Source organism: Vombatus ursinus, unplaced genomic scaffold (assembly GCF_900497805.2).
Source record: "Vombatus ursinus unplaced genomic scaffold, bare-nosed wombat genome assembly UNPS02014449.1, whole genome shotgun sequence".
Lineage (NCBI taxonomy): Eukaryota > Metazoa > Chordata > Mammalia > Diprotodontia > Vombatidae > Vombatus > Vombatus ursinus.
In genome coordinates, this window is record NW_020954227.1 from 1221776 (window position 1) to 1241125 (window position 19350).

The 19350-nt window shown below is 39.1% G+C and overlaps 1 protein-coding gene across 4 annotated transcripts in view; it reads left to right on the top strand.

The window, feature by feature from the left end:
• Positions 1 to 4774: 4774 nt before the first annotated feature.
• The window catches only part of DDHD1 (DDHD domain containing 1), a 114073-nt gene continuing 99497 nt past the window's right edge, over positions 4775 to 19350 (top strand). For 3 of the 4 annotated variants that reach the window (XM_027861123.1, XM_027861122.1, XM_027861124.1), the window contains exon 1: positions 4776 to 5812. In XM_027861123.1, the coding sequence (XP_027716924.1) occupies positions 4990 to 5812 (823 nt within the window). In that variant the 5' untranslated portion in view covers positions 4776 to 4989. Of the gene's footprint in view, positions 5813 to 19350 lie in introns of all 4 variants that reach the window. The other variant, XM_027861121.1, reaches the window with a different exon arrangement.

A 19350-nucleotide genomic window follows, 5' to 3' on the forward strand; every position in this document is an offset into this window, starting at 1 on the left:
TTCTATTATTTTCATTCTTTTGACTTTTGACTTAGTATTTTATGATGTTTCATGAAGTCATTAATTTCTATTTAGTCATTTTAATTTTCAAGGAGGGTTTTTTTTTTTTGGTATAAAATTTTGTACCCCTTGTTCCAAGTTGTTAATTTTCTTTTCAAAATTTTCTTTTCTAGATCTTGTTTGTTTTCATATTTTTTTTCCTCTACTGCTCTCATTTGGTTTTTGGAATACTTTTAAACTTTTTTTTTTCATCTTTAACTCTCCCAGGAATTCTGGTTGGACTTTTGTCTAAGCTGCATTTTTCTTTGGAGCTTTACTTACAGATGTTTTCAAGTCATTCCCCTCTGTCTTTCTGTCTTGAGTTTTCCTGTCACCATTAGTATGGCTCTTTATAGTGGAATTCTTTTTTTAGTTGCTCATTCTTTCAGTCTATTTCTTCAACAATTTTTTTGTTGGTGCGGAGCTTTGTGTACTTCCTGGGGGAAAGTCTGCCCTGAGCTTCTGTCCTTTTACTGCTTACTCTTGCTGCTTTCACAGCTCAGGATTGGTGTCTGCAAGCTTTCAGTGCTCCCAAAATGATGGGATCCTGGCTACAACCTAGAAATGAGTCTCTGCTCTGCTTCTGGGATCAAAGCCATAGTGCTACTATTTCTTGTCTGGTACAGAATTCAGTCTCAGTACCCTATAATCATTTCTCTGCAACCACTCCTCTTTGCTCTCTATCTGGGACCCAGAGCAGGGTAGTCAGAAATAGAGCTTTCAAGTGGCACCTATTCCTATGCCCTTTGCTAGTAAGGGATCACCTAGTATCTCTTCCTGTCCTGGTGCTTCTTGCACTGGTGCCCTGTCTCAGCTCTTTTAGTTCCTGGGAGCCTGAATGCTCTGTAGCTGGCATGTTCCTGGTCAGATTCCATCCCCAGTGTCCACAAACTTCTCTGTCTGTCTCCCTAGGCTTCCCTGAGCTGGAAAAATTACTCACTGTGAGTTTTTCTTGGATTTCTCTATCAGAATTCAATCTGTGAATTTTCTAGATCCTTGTTCAAAGAGTCTTGGTGGAGAAGTTAAGCTGTATATCTTCCTGCTTGCTTCTTTGCCATTTTGACTCTCATCTTGTACTTGACATCAATTTTTGATCATGTCACTCTCCTTTTCAAAAATTTTCTTCAATGGCTTTTCTTTCTTCTTTTTTTTCTTTTTTAAAAATTAATTAATTTGTTTTTAGTTTTCAACATTCACTTTTATAAGATTTTGAGTTCTAAATTTTCTCCCCCTCCCTCCTCTCCCCACTTCTCAAGACAGTATGCAATCTGATATAGGTTATACATATACATGCATATTAAACATATTTTCACACAAGTCATGTTGTAAAGAAGAATCAGAACTAATAGGAGAAACTACAAGAAGAGAGAGAGAGAGAAAGAGAGAGAGAGAGAGAGAGAGAGAGAGAGAGAGCAAATAGTATGCTTCGAACTGCATTCAGACTTCATAGTTCTTTTTCTGGATGTGAATAGCATTTTCTATCATGAGTCCTTTGGAGTTGTCTTAGATCCTTGCATTGCTGAGAAGAGCTAAGTCTATCAAAGTTATTCTTTGCATAATGTCGCTGTTACTGTGTACAATGTTCTCCTGGTTCTCCTCACTTCACTAAGCATCAGTTCATGTAAGTCTTTCCAGGTTTTTTTAATGGCTTTTCACTGTCACTCAAGTAAAGTTCATTTGCTTTAGCTTAGCATCTCATCTAGCTCTAATCTGCTTTCTGCCTTATTTCCAATTGCTTCCTATTAATATAATCTATCCAAAGCTGCATTGCTCATGGTTCCTTGAATATACTTACTTTTCTGCCTTTCTTTTTCCATACACTCTTTTTTTCTCTGCCTCCAATGCCTACTAGCTGTTAAAATCCCACTCATCTTTCAAGCCACAGTTCAAATGCAACCTTTGTCAGCAAGCATAGATATATGTGTATGTATATATGTGTGTATATACCTGTATCTATGAAATCAGTTTGGTATGGATTATCATGTTCATCTTCATAAATATTTTGCATAACACTTACCATAGTACCTTATATATAGTATGTGCTCAATAAATATTGAGTTGAATTTAATGGAGCTGGAAAATTGTAGGAACTCAATTGAGAATCTTAAGAAGTGGAAAGGATTATAAGTGATTTAGTTTGGATTTGATCATCACTATCAATAAATATTTATTGAATACCCACTGTATGTAAGACACTGCACGGAATTCTGAAGATACAGACTTTCAATTAGAGGTACCTTGGACCATTTAGTCCAATTAGTGTCTGAATAGGAACCTCCTTTGCAAAATGCCATGGGTCTCTAGGCCCTCTTTTCTTCTCCCTCCATATTAATTCACTTGGTGATCTCATCAGCCCCAATGAATTTAATTATCATCTCTATGCTGATGATTTTCAATCTACCTAACCAGTTCTAAACTTTGTGCTGACCTCCAGTCTTACATATCTAACTGTATTTCAGACATCTCAAACTGGATGTATGAGAGAAATTTTAAACTCAAAACATCCAAAACATTATCTTTCCACCTAAATCCTCCCACCTTCCAAACTTCCCTATTACTGTTGAGGGCACCACCATCTTCCTAGTCCCTTAGACTCACAATCTATATGTCAGACTCAACTCCTCACTATCTTTCATACTCCATATCCAATCTGGGGCCAAGGCAATATCTCTCCAATACACTCCTTTCCCTCCTCTGATATTGCTACTTGCTTCTCTCCTCTGATATTGCCATCTTGGTTTGAGCCCTCATCACCTCATACCTGGGCTACAACAAGAGCCTGCTGGTAGGTATACCTGCTACAAGTCTCTCCTTATACTCTATCCATTCTCCATTCAGCCTCCAAAGTGATTTTCCTAAAATGCAATTCCAACCATGATAATCCACCTGCTCCCTCAATCAATAAACTCTTGTGGCACCCCATCATCTCTAGGATCAAATACAACATCCTCTGTTCGGGGTTCAAAGCCCTTAATAATCTAGCATCCCCATCTTTTCGGTCTTTTTACACTTTATCCCTGATTAATTGGAAATTTGACTAATTGGGGCACAGCATGCACCTGAACAGAGGGAACAGAGGCACGGTTCAAGTGCAAAACCCAGGAGCATTTATTGGTGAGTACAGCACATGTGCACGGGAAACAGCAGAATGTAATCTGCTGCTTCAAAGTTTGGGTATTTTTATACATGGTTTTACAACAAAGGAAAGCAGGAGAATAGGAAAAATACAGAGTACTGGGAACAAGGATGTTTGTGCAAGCTCTGTCCCTTTGGGGTTGGCATGAACCGGTTTGAACAGCCCTGTGGTTGCTGACACAGAAGAGGTGTTCCAGGTTCACTTAGTGGATACCACAAAAGATCACTGATATGTCAAACCACTCATTCTGCCTCCTAATCGGCTGATTTTGATTCCCAGGTTAATTTCATTCTCTCCTGGATAATAAGGGTGCTCAAGCAAATCAAAGTGATTAGTAAACTCATTATTCATTCCATTTCTACATTCCCCTCCCACTCAAAGTCCAGTAACACTGGCCTCTTTGCTGTTCCACAAACTTGTCACTCCATCTCTTGGCTTTGGGATGTCCACTGAGCCTGGAATGCTCTCCTTCCTCATCTCCATTTCTGCCTTCCTTGACTTATTTCAAATTCCAACTAAAATCCTGTGTTCCACAGGAGCCTTTCCCAGTCCCTCCTAGTTCCAGGGCTTTTTCTCTGTTAATTATTTCCTATTTATCCTGTAAATAGCTCATTTGCACTTAATTGTTTGCTTGTTGTTTTCTCTGTGAGCTCCTCAAAGACAGGGATTATCTTTCTCCTTTCTTTGTATCACCAGTTCTTAGCACAGTGCCTTGCCATATAGTGGGCACTTAATAAATGCTCTTTGACTAACATCCCTGGCAAGTAGTCGTCCAGCCTACATTTTTATACTAACATGATAAGGAACTCACAAGGCAGTCCAGTCCACTTTTAGACATTCTAATTCCCTGTACTTAATTGGGTTATACATTATACATTAAAAATAAATAATTTTGAAAAGCAGTATGTTGGGGGCAGCTAGGTGGCACAGTGAATAGAGCTCTGGCCTTGGAGTCAGAAGGACCTAAGTTCAAATCTAGCCTCAGACACTTAACACTTACTAGCTGTGTGACTCTGGGCAAGTCACTTAACCCTGATGACCTCACCAAAAAAAAAAAGCAAAAAAAAAAAAGCAATATGTTAAAGGACGCATGAAACAAGTGCTGAAAAGAGCTAGTTTCAAATCGGGTTTTCGACATGAAGTTAAACTGAATTGAAGTGCATTCCAAGAGCTGGAATAGAGGACATCAGAGCACTTCCAGGACTCTGAATGAAGAATGGAGTGTCTCAGTGTGGGAAGTGGGCATGGAGCCTCTCTCTAGAAATGAATCAAATGGTTTGTTCCGTACAAAGCCAGCCTTATTTAATCCTACTGAGCTACAGAGAGCTGACAAAGTTTAGTTCTTCCTACAATACCGCTTCCTTCGCCATTCAGGATAAAGGTCCCTGATGGGGCATGTGGGAAGAGTGAAGGAAACAAGGCCTTGGTGACGGAAGAGAATGGAGGAGAGGGTGGTGTTGGTAGCCATGGTGACTAATCAGGCCAGGGGAAGACTATACCCAGCAAAACCGAGCTAGCCCGCCCGCAAGTAGAGGCGGAGCTTCGGAGCCTTCGGTGGGGCGGGGGCCTAGTAAGAGCACTTCCTCCCCGACGTGGTCTGCGTGATAATGGGGCGTTGGGGGGAACGTGTCCTCTGCCGACTTCGCTGCTGCGGGGCTCGGAGAAGCGCAGTTGATTGTGCGTTCCCGATTAGGATTTCCAGATTTTAAAATTCCAGGTGGAAAAGGCGTTGACATTAGCTTTGAATGTGTCAGGGACGCGTTCGGAGTCGGGGCGCAGTGTTAAGGTGAGGTAGCCGGCAGCATCTTGGTACCATGAGTTACTCTGGCCAAGGCTCCCCACTGAGCCCGGAGCCTAACGGCCGGGGCGGCGGAAGCGCCTGGGAACTGGGTTCCGAGGCGGTTTACAGTAGTGTATGCTGCTACGAGCACCTCCCCGGCGGGGACCGGACGGATGCCGAGGTGACCTTGGCCCTACTGGGCGGAGATCCGGGGCTGCCACTGGCGCAGGGCTTGGAAGAGCATAGCCATCACTTGACTCTGGATTCCTGCCTCAGCGACGAGACCTACGACTTCAGTTCGGCCGAGTCAGGCTCCTCCCTACGCTACTACAGCGAGGGCGACAGCTGCGGCGGCGGCGGCGGCGGCGGCGGCTCCTCCTCGCTGCTGATCCCCCCGCAGACCCAGCCGTCGTGTCTACACTCCTCTATCTCAGGCGGTGCGGTGGCGGCCACTGCGGGTCAGGGGGAGAGGAAGCGATCCCGCTCGGACTGCTCGGCTTCCCGGCATCGCTATGAAGTGGTGGCCGAGTTGGGCCCGGAGGAGGTGCGCTGGTTCTACAAGGAAGATAAGAAGACCTGGAAGCCCTTCATTGGCTATGACTCTCTCCGCATTGAGCTGGCCTTCCGGAACCTGATTCAGGTGACTGACAACAGGCCGCGGGCCCTGCGAGGGGAGCCGGCTCTCGCCTCGAGCTCAGGGGACGAGGATGAGGACAGCACCTGTGGCTACTGCCGGAGCGCGGTCCTGAGCGAGCCCGAGCTGGAGGAGCTGATCCACATCGAGCCGGTGTGCGTCCGAGGCGGGCTCTACGAGGTGGATGTGGCCCAGGGAGAGTGCTACCCCGTCTACTGGAATCGTGAGTACCCGTGCAGGAGAAGGGGAAGGGGATCGATCGCTATTTACAATCTAACAAGAGTTTATTAAAAACTTGATATGCTTGAGCCACAGTACTAGCCCCTGAGGGCACAGTGACAAAAGGATTTCTATTTATCACATCATTCCAGCCAGTTTTTTAGATACTAAGATAAAAGTAGAAGGCGCTGCTTATGCCTTGGAGGGAGAGACTATGGACTAGGGATAAGTTTTAACTTTGATTCCTTTGTGAGGAGAAAAGATAGAAGTCCAGGTTCAATTAACATCAGGATATCAGGACAAGGGGCTTTTCCTCTATGTGGCTGCAGATGAAAAAAGACCCTGCTAAGATAACGACACCTCACTTAGCTGCTCACTTGGAGGTAACATTTTACGATCAAAATGTTTAATTCTTTCATCTTGATTCTACTTGATCTGATTTGGTTGTATTACTTTGAATAACAGTGATTTAACAATATGTTTTAGGGAGTGGGAGGATTTCAGAAATATGTAAGATGCTCTTCAACGATTGTGTATCCCAAGAAAGTAAATTTGTGGTGTTGAGTAATTCAATTTAATATACATTTATTAAAGGCCTTATGTGTGCCAGGTGATATGCCAAGCGCCAGGGATACGAAGGGGCAAGAGACAGTCCCTGCCCTCAAGGATCTTACAGTCTAATTGGAGAGACCACATGCAAACATACACAAGTAAGCTACACAGGATAAATATGAAATAATTAAAAGAGAGAATTAAGAGGGGTTAACTAGTGAAGGCTTCCAATAGACAGTGGGTCAGTAGTGGGAGTTGAGGAGGATGAGCATCCCAGGATGGCTGGAGAAAATGTCCAGATGGAATGTCTTATTCCAATTTTAGGAAGATCACTTTAGTGACTCAGTGGAGAATGGAATGGAGTGGGGAGAGACTTGAGGCAGGCAGACCCATGAACAGACTATCGCAATAATCCAGACATGACCTGATGAGGTCTTGCATTAGAGTGGTAACAGTGTCAGAGAAGAGAAAGCAGCATATTGGAGAGATGTTGCAAAGATGAAATAAACAGACCTTGGCAACGGTTTGGACATGGGAGTTGAAATATATTGAGGATGACTGTTTGATTGTAAGCCTGAGGGCCTAGGAGGATGGTATTGCTATTTACAGGAAGAAGGGGAAGGGAATAATGCGTTCTGCTTTGGACATACCGAGTTTAAGATGCCTACTGGACATCCAGTTTGAAATATATGAAAGGTGGTTGGAGATTTGAAGTTAAAGGTCAGAAGAGAGATTGGAGCAAGAAAGATAAGATTTGAAAATTATCGGCATAAAGATGGCAATTAAATCTATGGGAGGTGATGAGATTACCAAGTGAAGTAGTGTAGAGGGAGAACAGAAGAGCACCCAGGACAGAACCTTTAGGGACACCTGGGGTTAGAGGGTGTGATCCAGGAAAGGAGAGAGAGAAAGTGTTAGATAGGTAGGAAAAAAACCAGGAGGGAATGGTGTTCTGAAAACCTAGGAGGAGAGAGTGATCAACTGTGTCAAAGATTGAAGAAAGGTCAAGGAGAACTGGGATTGAGAGAAGACAATTTTGGCAATTTGGCAATTAGGAGATAATTAGTAACTTTGGAGAGAGAGCAGTATCAGTGGAATGATAAGATCAGAAGACAGATTTTAAGAGATTAAGAAGAGAGTGAGTGTAGAGCATTTCTTTTTGAGGAGTTTAGCTACAAAAGGAAGAGAAATAGATTGATAGCAGGGATGGAAGGATCAAGTGCAGGTTTTTTAAAGGATGCTGGAGACATGGGCATATTTGTGTATAGTAGGAAATGAGCTAGTGGAGGAGGAGAGATTGAAAATAATTGAAAGAGTGGGGATATCTGTTAGAATAAATAAGTTACCTCTCATTGCATCGGAAATAAGTGATGACAAACACACACACACACACACACACACACACACCCCCCTTTTAAGCAAGTGCATTCCAACAGGTTTGAAGAATTGATTCTTTAGCATCCTAAAAATTGCATTGGTTTGACAACAAGCCTCACCTCTCTATTGAGTCTTTTTGTATCCCACTGCTTATTGTCTGGCACACAGTAGATACTTAATAAATGTTTATTGATTGATTGACCTGTGAGTATGCTTGGTCTAGTCCAAGTGATCTTCCTGCCTTTGTTTTTGTCTTTGTGGTCATTTCTACTACCTCATACTGTGTATTAGAATATAATCTGTGTACTAGGATGTTAGATTCCATATGTGTTGGCCCCATAATTGATAGAGAGAATGGTTGCTTTAGTTATAGTAATCATATTTTCCTCTATTTTGTCTGTTTTTCATCTTCCGTTTTCATCCTTAAATATTTCTAGGATGATTTGGCTTAATTGGATATCTTGCCAAGCTAGTTTTCTTTTTTTCTTTCTACTTCTTCCTGTTTTATGAAGCAATACTGTTTATAATTTTCCATGATCATAATTCTGAGTGTTGTCCTTGGCTGCCATATTTTTCCATTGGAAGGAAGCTATATTTAAACTTTCTGGGAAATGGTAATAGTCTATCTGTCTATTCTTTTTTCTGTTTCTGAATTTTAAGCATCAGTAGATCGTGTAAGTTGGGTTGGAGTTGTAATTATAAACCATATCTTTTTCCCTTTTTCATTCTAATTTGATACTAAGCTTGATCTTTATTTTAACAATATGATGGTCTGGCTATACAGAACTGATTAGAAAACAACTCATGTCTATTAATGTATCAGGTTTGTTTTTGTTTTTGTTTTTGTTTTGGTTTGGTTTTTTCGGGGGGGGGGGGGGGGGGCAGCAATGTTACTCAATATTTCTCATATCTAAAGTCATAATGGATAGAGCTCCAGGCCTGGAGTCAGGAAGACCTGAGTTCAAATCTGCCCTCAGACACTTATTTGTGTGACCCTGGGCATTTTTTAATTTAAGATTCTCTGGGTTTAAGATCTAGTTTGTAATATCCCTTAGGTAGTTGGATATGGAAGACTGGAGGTCAGCATAGAGGCTATAACTGGATAAGTAGATTTGAGAATCCTCAGGTTACCAAGTGAAATAGTTTAGAAAGAGATGAGAATCAGGCCCAGGACAGAGCCCTGTGGAGTAGCCACAAGTTAGCTGATGTGACCTGGATGGAGATCCAGCAAAGAAGACAGAGAAAGAAGGGTCAGATAGGTAGGAGGAAAACCAGGAGAAAGTGGTATCTTAAAAACCTAGAGAGAAAAGACTATCCAGGGTAGGTGGGACAATAGCCACACTAGAATTAAAAGTTCAGAGGCTGAGTCAGAGATCAGAAAAGGTTTTATTCTTTCTCATGAGAAAGGGCACAGCCCTCATCACTCAAGCAGTGAAGCCAGGGAGTGCAAAGTCTGTTGGGGGGAACAAAGTTTTATAGTCCTAATGGGATACCCCCTCCCCATTCTTGAACCCTTCTTCCCATTGACTGGGTTTCAGGGTGCACAATCTAAATGCGGCTTTCTAAGACCCTCATTTGGAAATATTTTCCTAGAGACAAAGAATCAGGAGGACTTTTGATAACCATTTAGAAGTTCTGCCTAAAGACAGATAAGCAGGAAGCCTCTGGAGGTCAGGCTAGCAGTCTTTTGCAATGTTTACCTTGCTAGAGGAATTGGAGCACGGATTAGCTCTTGCTTAATGCACAGCAAATACTTGCAGATTCATCAAGTTTTACTGCATTGGGGGTACAAAAGGAGTTTATGAGTTTTAGTACTGAGGAAACTTCATCTATCTCACACAAGGAGAAGCAAGTGATTGATACTTCAAAGATTGCATAGAGGTCAGAGAAGGATGAAGTTTGAGAAAAGGCCGTTAAATTTGGCAATTAAGTTTTTTAATTAATACCAGATGGTTTTGATGACTGCCTTATAATGTAGTTGGGGGTCTGGGAATAGCATTCCTCATTCATCGCTACTTATTTTCATCATTTTCCTTGAGATTCTAGATTTTCGTTTTTCCCAGTGAATTTTGTTATTATTTTATCAGATTCTATAAAGTATCCCATTGATAATTTGAGTGACAGCATTAAAAGTATAAGTTTATCTTAGAAATATTGTCATTTTAATTCTACTGGCATGGCCTACAAGCACTGAATATTCCCCCAGGTACTATTTAAGTTGTTTTTTATTTGTTTAAGGAACACTTTGTAATCAAATCTATATGTCTTTGGTAGGTTGATTCCAGACATTTTATGAATTTTGGAATGAAATTTTTCTATTATTGTTTCTTAGGTTTTGTTATAGACATTCTGTTGATTGTTGAGGATTTCTTTTGTAGTTCACTGAAGCTATTGACTTAGTGGCTTTACTGATTCTCTAGGATTTTCCAAATGTACCATTATATATCAGCACATAGGGATAGTTTTATCTCCTATTTCCCTATCTTTATTGCTTCTTCTTGTCTTGTTACGGTTGCTGTATTTCCAGAACTATATTAAATAATAGAAGAGAGAATGGGCAATCTTGCTTTACTCCTGTATTTATTGGAAAAGGTTCTAGTGTATCCCTGTTCAGGTTTAGAGGTTTAGGGGTGCTGTGACACCAAAATCACAACACATGAGTCCTGCTCGAATGAATTCAATCCAAGCCTTCTAAAATACAGATCAGCCATATTGGCCAGACTCTTAAGGAGTCTAAGCATTTGTATCTCTAATGCAAGTAGGCCAAATTTTAAGAATCTGGGCCCTTGGCTAGACTCAAAGAATCTGAGCACCTTAATGGAGACTAGATGAATCTGATATAAAATGAAAGACTGTGGGAGGGATCCAGGAGTGACCAAGTGGCCTGGGGTGACTGGAGGAGATGTCTAAGGAGGCTGTGGATGGGAGTGGCCAGTAAGCTGGGGTGAACAGAAGACCAGACACCTAAACCATTGTGAGGGGAGAATGGAGTCTAGGTAGGATTAAGGGTGGGAAGTGGCCAGGGGCAATCAGGAGGTAACAGAATTATAGCCACAATGAAAGGCCAGTTAAGTGGATTACAGCTTCAGGTGAAGGCCACAAATTTGGAAAAGTCAGGAATTTTCCTTTTTGAGGTCCAGATCCCAAAGATATGGTCTTTTCCTTTTAGAGGTTCAGATCCCATCTCCATCATCCCCATTGCATGTAATACTTGCTTTTAGTTTTAGATAGATACTTGTAATGATAGTTTTAAAAAGGTCCTTCTGTGCCTATATTTTATAGGGTTTTTAGCTTAAAATAGTGTTCTTTAACAAAAGCTTTTTCTGTATCTATTGAGATGATCAGGTGGTTTTAATATGATTAATTATGTTGCTTGTTTTCATAATGTTGAACCATCCTTGAGTTCATGGTACTAATCCCACTTGGTCATAATGAATGATTTCTTGGATAAATTACTATAGTCTGTTTGACAACATTTTGTTAAAAATTTTTGGGTCTATATTTATTAATGACTTATTGTTTTTCTTCTGTATTTCTCTTTCCCTGGTTTAGGTATTAGGACTATATTTGTCTCCTTAAGTATTCCAGTAGGGAAATACTTTGTGAAATGTGTGCACTAATTTCTTTATAAGTTTGATAGAGTTCTTCTGTGAATCTGTCAGAATAATGAGCTTTTTAATTTGCTAATTCCTTTACAAGTAGATCTATTTTCTTTTCTGAGATTGAGTCATTTAAGATTTCTGTTTAGGTCTTCTGAGAGTTTGGGTATTTTTTATTTCTGAAGGTATTTAATGTTTCTTTTGTGCTCTCAGTTTAGTTAGCATATAACTGCATAATATGTTTTGATTATTTTTTTTCTTCTGGTTTCACTCTGATTTCACCTTGCTCATTTGCTATTTTATTGGTTTCTTTTTAATTAGATTAGCTAAGTGTTTATCAATTTTACAGATCTTTTCAAAGAACCAGCTTATAGTTTTCTTTGTCATTTCTATGGGTTTTTTGTTTCCATTTTATTTCCTCTCTACTTTTTAATACTGTGTTTCACTGCATAATCGTAGATTTTATGCCAAATTTTTGCAGAAAAAGTGGGGTACAACCATTATGTGAAGCTTTTTTTTTTTTAATTGTGCTGGTGTTACTTAAATCATTTATTACTAAACTATATTGCTGGCAGATGAATTGTACAGTTTAGGTAGTGTGGGAAGATGCAAGTCTTAACCATATCATGTGACTTAGTCATGGCAAGCTTCACCTGCCCACCCACTCTCTTTGTACCTACAACTCTTCATTGGATTGAATGATAATACTCTCTGAAGCTCTAAACAAACCAGGCAGGTTGGTTTTTGGAAATATGCGGACAATGCCTGTGTGCTGAGAATTCTAAGCTTGCTGCTCACTGTGCGCAAGAGGTAAAAGCATATCCGTATGCCATTGGTGAATACATTGCTGCTTTCTTTACTTTTTATGCAGCATGACAAACAGAATTATACCCTCCAACGATGATTACCAATGAAAGGTTATAAACCAATTTTTGGACAGAAAAAACAGGGTGCGATGATTATGTTGTGGCGACAATTATGGGGTGAAATATGGTATCTCCTTTTGTGATGATTTTAGATTTATTTGTTGACTTTCTAATTTTAAAAAATGAATATTCAGGTCATTAATTCCCTTTTTTTCTATTTTGTTAATGTATGTTTGTATAAGGATATGATTTTTCCCCCCAGTGCTGCTTTTGTCTACATCCTAGAAAGTTTGGTATGTTGTTTCATCATTATAATTTTATGTTGTTAATAATTCATAGTTATTAATTGTTACTGTGATTTTTTTCTTTGACCTTATTATTTAAGATTTCATTGTTAAGTCTCCATTTGGGTCTGTACTTTTTATTTGTGGTCCTGGAACCTATATATATTAACCATTTCTGCCTTTGGTTTGCAATATCTCCGCACTAACACAAAGTTAATTTTTGTAAAAGTTTCATCTGTGGTAGAGAAATATGTATATTCTTTTGCAGTCCTATTAAGACACCATAAGTCTTTTAAATTGAATTTAGCAGTTTGTTCAGCTCCCTATTTTTCCTTTTGTTTATCTTTGTTATACTTATCTAAAACAGAATGGGATATTTAATTTTGCCACTGTTGTATTACTTTTATGTCTTGTTGTAATTCAGTGGTAGTTTTTGTTTTGTTTTGAAATTGGATGCTAAGGCATTTGGACCATATGACTATTATTGTCTGTGGTTCCTTGCAGCATAAAGTTGTTTCCTTGTTTAACTTTTCTCCCCCCAACCTTTTTTTTTAAATGTTTGTTTATGTTTTGTAAGATAATATTGTTGGGGTTTCATGGTATGTTGTGGGGTCATCCATCTCAAAGAATTCAGAGTCAGACTACCTCTAATCCAGTATAGGCATTTATTGAGGATTGATGCCCCTCAGAAGCAGGCTAGATAGGAACCAGAAACTTGTAAGACAACACAGGCAAATTTATAGTGTAATGATGCTGATTACAGAACAGATATTATGAATATTAAAAAGGCAGAAGGGGTTTGTTAAGGGATTAGGTAATAGGGGAGGGATCCCTTCTGTGGTTTTATAGTAAAAAATTCCTGGTCGTGCTGCTTTCTGATTGACTAGCTATTGTGGTCCTGTCCGGTCAAGATGGATAGTTAGGTATTGTGATCCTGTCTTGGGCTAAATGGGTGATGTGATTGTGGTTGATTACAAGGACACACCTGTTCAAATATGTGAAATGGATCTGGGGACAGTGGCTAGCTAGGGGCAATGGCTGTATTGAGTCTGGGGGACTGTGGTTAAAGCCAGATTATGTGGTTAAATCAGGACATGCCTGCAGTTCAGTGTGACCCATAAGAAAGTTAGAATGTTGGGGTTGGAGCAATTTTATTAGGATTCCATCAATATGATTTTAACTCCTGCTTTTTTGGATTCACTTAATGCGTAGTAAATTTATTCTCATATCCTCAGTTTTATTTTGTGTATGTCTTTGTTTTTTAAATGTGTTTGTTGTATGTCACAGGTTGTAGGGTTGGGTTGGGTTTTTTTTTTGGAGTCACTTTTTCTTTTCCTTGATGTACATTTAAAAGTATGAGAGTTTAGGTTTATGTTTTCTTCCATTTGTCTCTAATATTGAGGTTTTTTCAAATTATGATTTTTTTCTTTCTGTTATCAACATAGTACTATATTTCTTCAGTTACTTAGAAAGAAATTTTTTTAAGGTGGCCCTATTCCACTGGCTCTCTTCCTTTCACTCCTGGATCTGCTCTTCCTATTTGTTATTACTTTCTCTTTGTGGTTTTGCTTAAAAGTTCCTTTTTCTCACCCGCTTGTATCTGGTTATATAATTCTTCCCCACCTTGTTTTCCTCTCAGTCAAGTAGATTCTCCCTTCCAGACTTGCCTTTCAACTAGTCCTGTTCATCAGTTTTTTAAAATTTTATTTTTTTTGTGCCCCTTTCAAAAAATAATTTCTCTTACTTTCTTCATTATCCATCCTTTATTTCTGGCTACTCTAGGCCCTCATTCTCTGATTCTATAATTATCTGATCTCTTTTTATTCCCTGTAGCCCTCATGTAATCAAAACTTCTGTAGTACCCATTCTAGGCTTTCCAGTCTAGGTAGTTTCTGCCTTACAGAGCTTGTTCATAGATTCCTCTTTTCCATTGTGTTTCATTTCTGGAACCATGTCAATTATTGTAGATGTCACAGCAGACATTGCCCTATGGACCCTTTTCCACCATGTCCCTGATAATGCAGTTCACGATTTATCTATACCCTTCACTAGCTTTTTTCTTCCAATTGCCTAAAAAAATCTCCTCCCTGAGTTCATGTTCTCCACATTCTCCCAGGTACCCATAGGTACCACAGACTTTTTAAGCACAAATCCCATAGATTATACCTTCCACAAGGTCCCTATCTCTTTTCATAGATAATTTCTTTTCACCATTGGGAGCATTCGTTACAGGGACCGCCTCCCACCTCCAAAGCAAGGCCTCCTTCATCTTCCCTACTTTTCAATCCTTTCCTCCCTTCTTACCCACTATAGGATCTCTTTGAGACCACAGAGATCACGTGATCTTCCTCCTACTGCTAGCTCTCTACCCCCTTGCTCTTCTTCCCCACTTTCATGTGCCCTCCCATATTGTAACGTAGCCCCATAAAAACATTGATTTATTTCTAGGCAAGGTGTCGCCAGATTCTGCCCATAATCCTCAAGCCCATCTCTTCATTGTTAAACTATTGTTCTTCTGCCTTCACCTCTGTACCGTTTTATACATTTAGAAAAAAAAAGATCTTTTAGTGAACTCTCTTGTTACTGTTTCTGTCCTTGGCCGATGTATGTTTATTCACTCTTCCCTGTATATCTGTTGTTTGGTGTGTGTGAGAGGTAAATAATCTCAGTTCTGTTTTTCTCTCTAAAAATGTTTCAAATATCTATCATTTAATGTTCCTCTTTTTTCTGTATAGTTAAGGCACAGACTTGCTGAGTAATTCACCCTGGGCTGCTCCATTAATCTTCTGAACACATTATTCTATTCCCCCCAACATGGGTGCCCAATACTCATGTTATTTGAATTTCCTTTCCTTTGTATTTGAAAGTCTTTTTTCTGATTGCTTTGGAGAACTTGCCTTTTTCTGAATTGAATTGTTGTATTTAATCACTATGTGTTTTTGGAGTTTGCTGCCTTGCATTTTTTTTTCTGGAGGTGATCTGTGAATTCTTTCAGTTGGTTAGCTAGTGCAATCTTGCTTCCAATAGTGTGGGAAATGGAGAAAGAGTGCTGAGTGAAGCTCAGGTTTAATAAGCATCAGTTCATGTTGTTTTTTTTTTCCTATTCTTTTAAACCTTTTTTTAGATTCTAGGTATCCTAAACCATGGAGAAAGCTGAAGTTGATTTAGATTTTGGTGTGTAGTTTCTGTTCTGGAGAGATTTGAAAGGAATAGGGATTAGAGAACATGTCTGGTCCTCCATCTTGTTGCTCACGTGACCCAGAGTCTATATTTGGAGGTTTTTAAGCAAAGATTGCATCCCTGTTTATTGCATATGTTTATAATGGGGATTCCTTTTATGTATGGTTTTGTCTAAATGGCTTTTGAGGCGCCGCTTTCAGTTTTAAATCTTTGACTCTGTAAATACTGATTTGGCCTTCCCTTGTCACAGAACTTATGATTGCAACCTTTGGTGACAAATGGTATTGGTTCAAAACATGCAAAATTGATTATTTTTTAAATTAAATTTTAATTTTATTGTCAAAACAAGGAAGACTAGTCCCCTGTTACAACCATGTATAATTAAAAAAAAAAGCAACAAAATTTCTCATTGACTCTGTCTAAAAATATGTCTCAATCTGCACGATTAGTTTCTAACCTGTCAGGAGGCGTGTAACATGTTTCATCATGAGTCCTCAAAAATTGTGACTGCTCTTTGTGTTCATCAGCATTCCCAATCTTGTTTTTGTTTTTGTTTTGTTTTGTTCAACCACTATCCATCTTCTCAGTCAGTCACCCTCATGGAGAACACAAGAAAAAACAAAAAACATTACACAGAGAGATAGGCAACCAAAACAAATTTCCACTTTTGCCATGCCAGAAAAAATTTATGTCATTCTGCGTTTCTGAATCCTTAGTAGCATGTTTCATCATTATTCCTCTGGAATTGTGGTTGGTCATTAATCTGATGAGAGTTCAGCACAATAGTATTACATCATATTTATATACCATAACTTGTTAATCCATTCTCCAATTTATGGGCATCCCCTCAGATTTCTATTCTTTGCTACTTCAAAAAGCTTTATAAATATTTTTGCATATCCTTAGAATTTGTTTTGCTTAGGACTTATCCCTCTCATGATTAACTTTTCCTGTAACTCTCCTCTCCCTCCTATTTCACTGTTGAGTAAGATGTAGTTCTGAACCCAGTTCTGTGTGTGTGTACCGTGTGTGTGTAGTGTCAGATGCTCCTCTCTACCCCTCCTTTTTGTTTGTAAAAATATCTACTTGTGTACTCTCATTATGTGTAATAATTTTCCCTACCCTTTCTTCCCCCTCAGTCTATTCCTCTTCCTCCTTGTTTCCCATTTTAAGATCATTAAGGCATAACAGAACCACTCTAGGCCTTGTCTAATTGTATGAACCCTGTTGGTGAAACAAATCAGAAGGGATACGTGTTTCCCCTCATATTTGCATGTAAACAGTTTATCCCTTTTAGTCCTTCATTATTATTCATTCATATTTACCTTTTCATGTTTTTCTTCACTTCTATGTTTGTACTTCAGAGTTTCTCCATAGTTCGAGTCTTTTGAAATGCTTAGAAGAGCTCTATTTCATTAAAGGTCCATTTTATCCCCCCTGTAACATTATATTTAGTTTTGCTCAGTAAGTTATTCTTGGCTCTTATCTTTTACCTTCTGGAATATCACATTCAAAATTCCCTACTCCTTTATAGTAATGTCTGCTAAATTGTGTGTGATCCAACTGGCCTCTCTTTACTTAAATTCTTTCTTCCTTGTTGTTTGTACTATTTTTTCTTTGATCTGGAGGCTCTGAATTTTTTATTGTGATATTTCCTAGGAATTTTCATTTTGGGGGTTTCTTTTAGGGAGTAACTGTTGGATTCTTTTGATTTTCAATTTGCTTTACTTTTCTAAACTATCTGAGCAATTTCCTTTTAAGATTTCTTGAAATGTAATATCTAGGCTCTTTTTTTTTTGGTTGTGGTGTTTGAATATTCCATGCTTCTCAAATTATTTTCTCCATCTGTCTTCTAACTCAGTTGTTTTTTTTTAATTAAATGCCTTCCATTTCCTGCTATTTTTTTTCAGCCTTTTGACTTTGTTTTAATATTGCTTCTTGCATCATAGAGTTACTGGCTTCTATTTGATCCATTCGAATTTTTAGGGAGTTTGTTGCTTGGACAAGTTTTCATACCTGTTGGTGCCAAGTTGTTAATTCCCTTTCCAATTCTTTATTCCATATCAATCATTTCTTTTCGAACTTCTTCCTGATTTGCTCTTATTTCATTTATAAAAACAATTTTTACCTTTAAAAAAAAACAACTTTAGCTTCAGCTCTTTTAGGAAATTCTAGTTGAGTTTGGTCTCCAGGTTCTGTTTTTCTCTGAGGCAATTTATAGATGTTTTGGAGTCATTCTCATCTTGCAGAGATGTGTCTTGAGCATCTCTGCTTCTATAATTGTTCATTATGGTAGGGTTCTTTTTTTGTTTACATTTTTTCCAGCTTACTTCCTGACTTCAGACTTGATGTTAGGGATGGGCGGTTTTGTAGGGGGAAGGTCTATGGTGGTGCTTTTACTATTTTCTTGGCATTTTGATTTGTGTTATTCCAGGATCTCAGATATACTATGGACCTGTAATCTTTCAGTGCTCCCAAAGTTGTCTGGTCCTAGGCCAAATTTCTGCCCCCTTGGTCTTAACTCTATAAATTCCTGACTAGGCTTTGGGTGTGAGCAGTAGTAGACTACTTCCTATCATCTGCAAAGAGTGATAGCTTTGTTTTTTCTTTGCCTATTCTAATTCCTTCAGTTACCTTTTCTTCTCTTATTGCTGAAGCTAACATTTCAAGTACAATATTGAATAATAGTGGCGATACTGGAAATCCTTGTTTTACCCCTGATGTTATTGGAAATGCTTCTAGCTTATCCCTATTACATATAATGCTTGTTGATGATTTTAGATAGATGCAATTTATTGTTTTAAAGAAGATTCCATTTATTCCTATGTTCTCTAGTGTTTTTAATGGAAATGGGAGTTGTATTTTGTCAAAAGCTTTTTCTGCATCTATTGAGATAATCATATTATTTCTGCACACCATTTATGGACCTCGAACTCCAGAAGCAGCCACCACCCCAGGGCTGTGCCAGGACTGGGGCTGGACCGTGATCCTCTCTCACCCAGGTCTGACAGACCTTTCCTACTGACCTTCTAAGTTGTCTTTGGCATTTGTGGGTTGAGAAGTCTGGAAACCTCTACAGCTGCTAGTGATTCAGCCCCCTGAGTCCTGCTGCAGGTTTGCTGAGGCTGTGTTTGCCTCTACGGCCCATGCTGAATGAACTGAGCTCCTCCCCCAGCCTGGTGCAACAGACCTTTCCTATCAACTATCCAGCTTGTCTTGGGCTGGAAATTTGTTTCACTCTGTCTTTTTTGTGGGTTCAGCTGCTCTAGAATTTGTTTAGAGCCATTTTTTACATGTATTTGGAGGAGTTTGGGGCAGAGTTCAAGCAGGTCACTGCTTTTACTCTGCCATCTTGGCTCTGCACCCTTGCTAGTCATTTCTTTTTTTTTTTCTTCACCATTTCTTAAAGCACGTTAGTTTTCCATCATGATCATATATGACAACTTGTTCAGCCATTCCCCAATTGATGGGCATCTACTTAATTTCTAATTCTTTACCACCACTAAAAGAGCTGCTATAAATACTTTTGTACGTATAGATCTTTTTCTTTTCTTTTTTTTAATCTCTTTGGGATACAGACCTAGTAGGGTATTGCTTGGTCAAAAGGTATGCATGGTTTTTTAGCCCTTTGGACATAATTACAAATTGCTTTCCAGAATGGTTAAATCAGTATACAACTTTAGT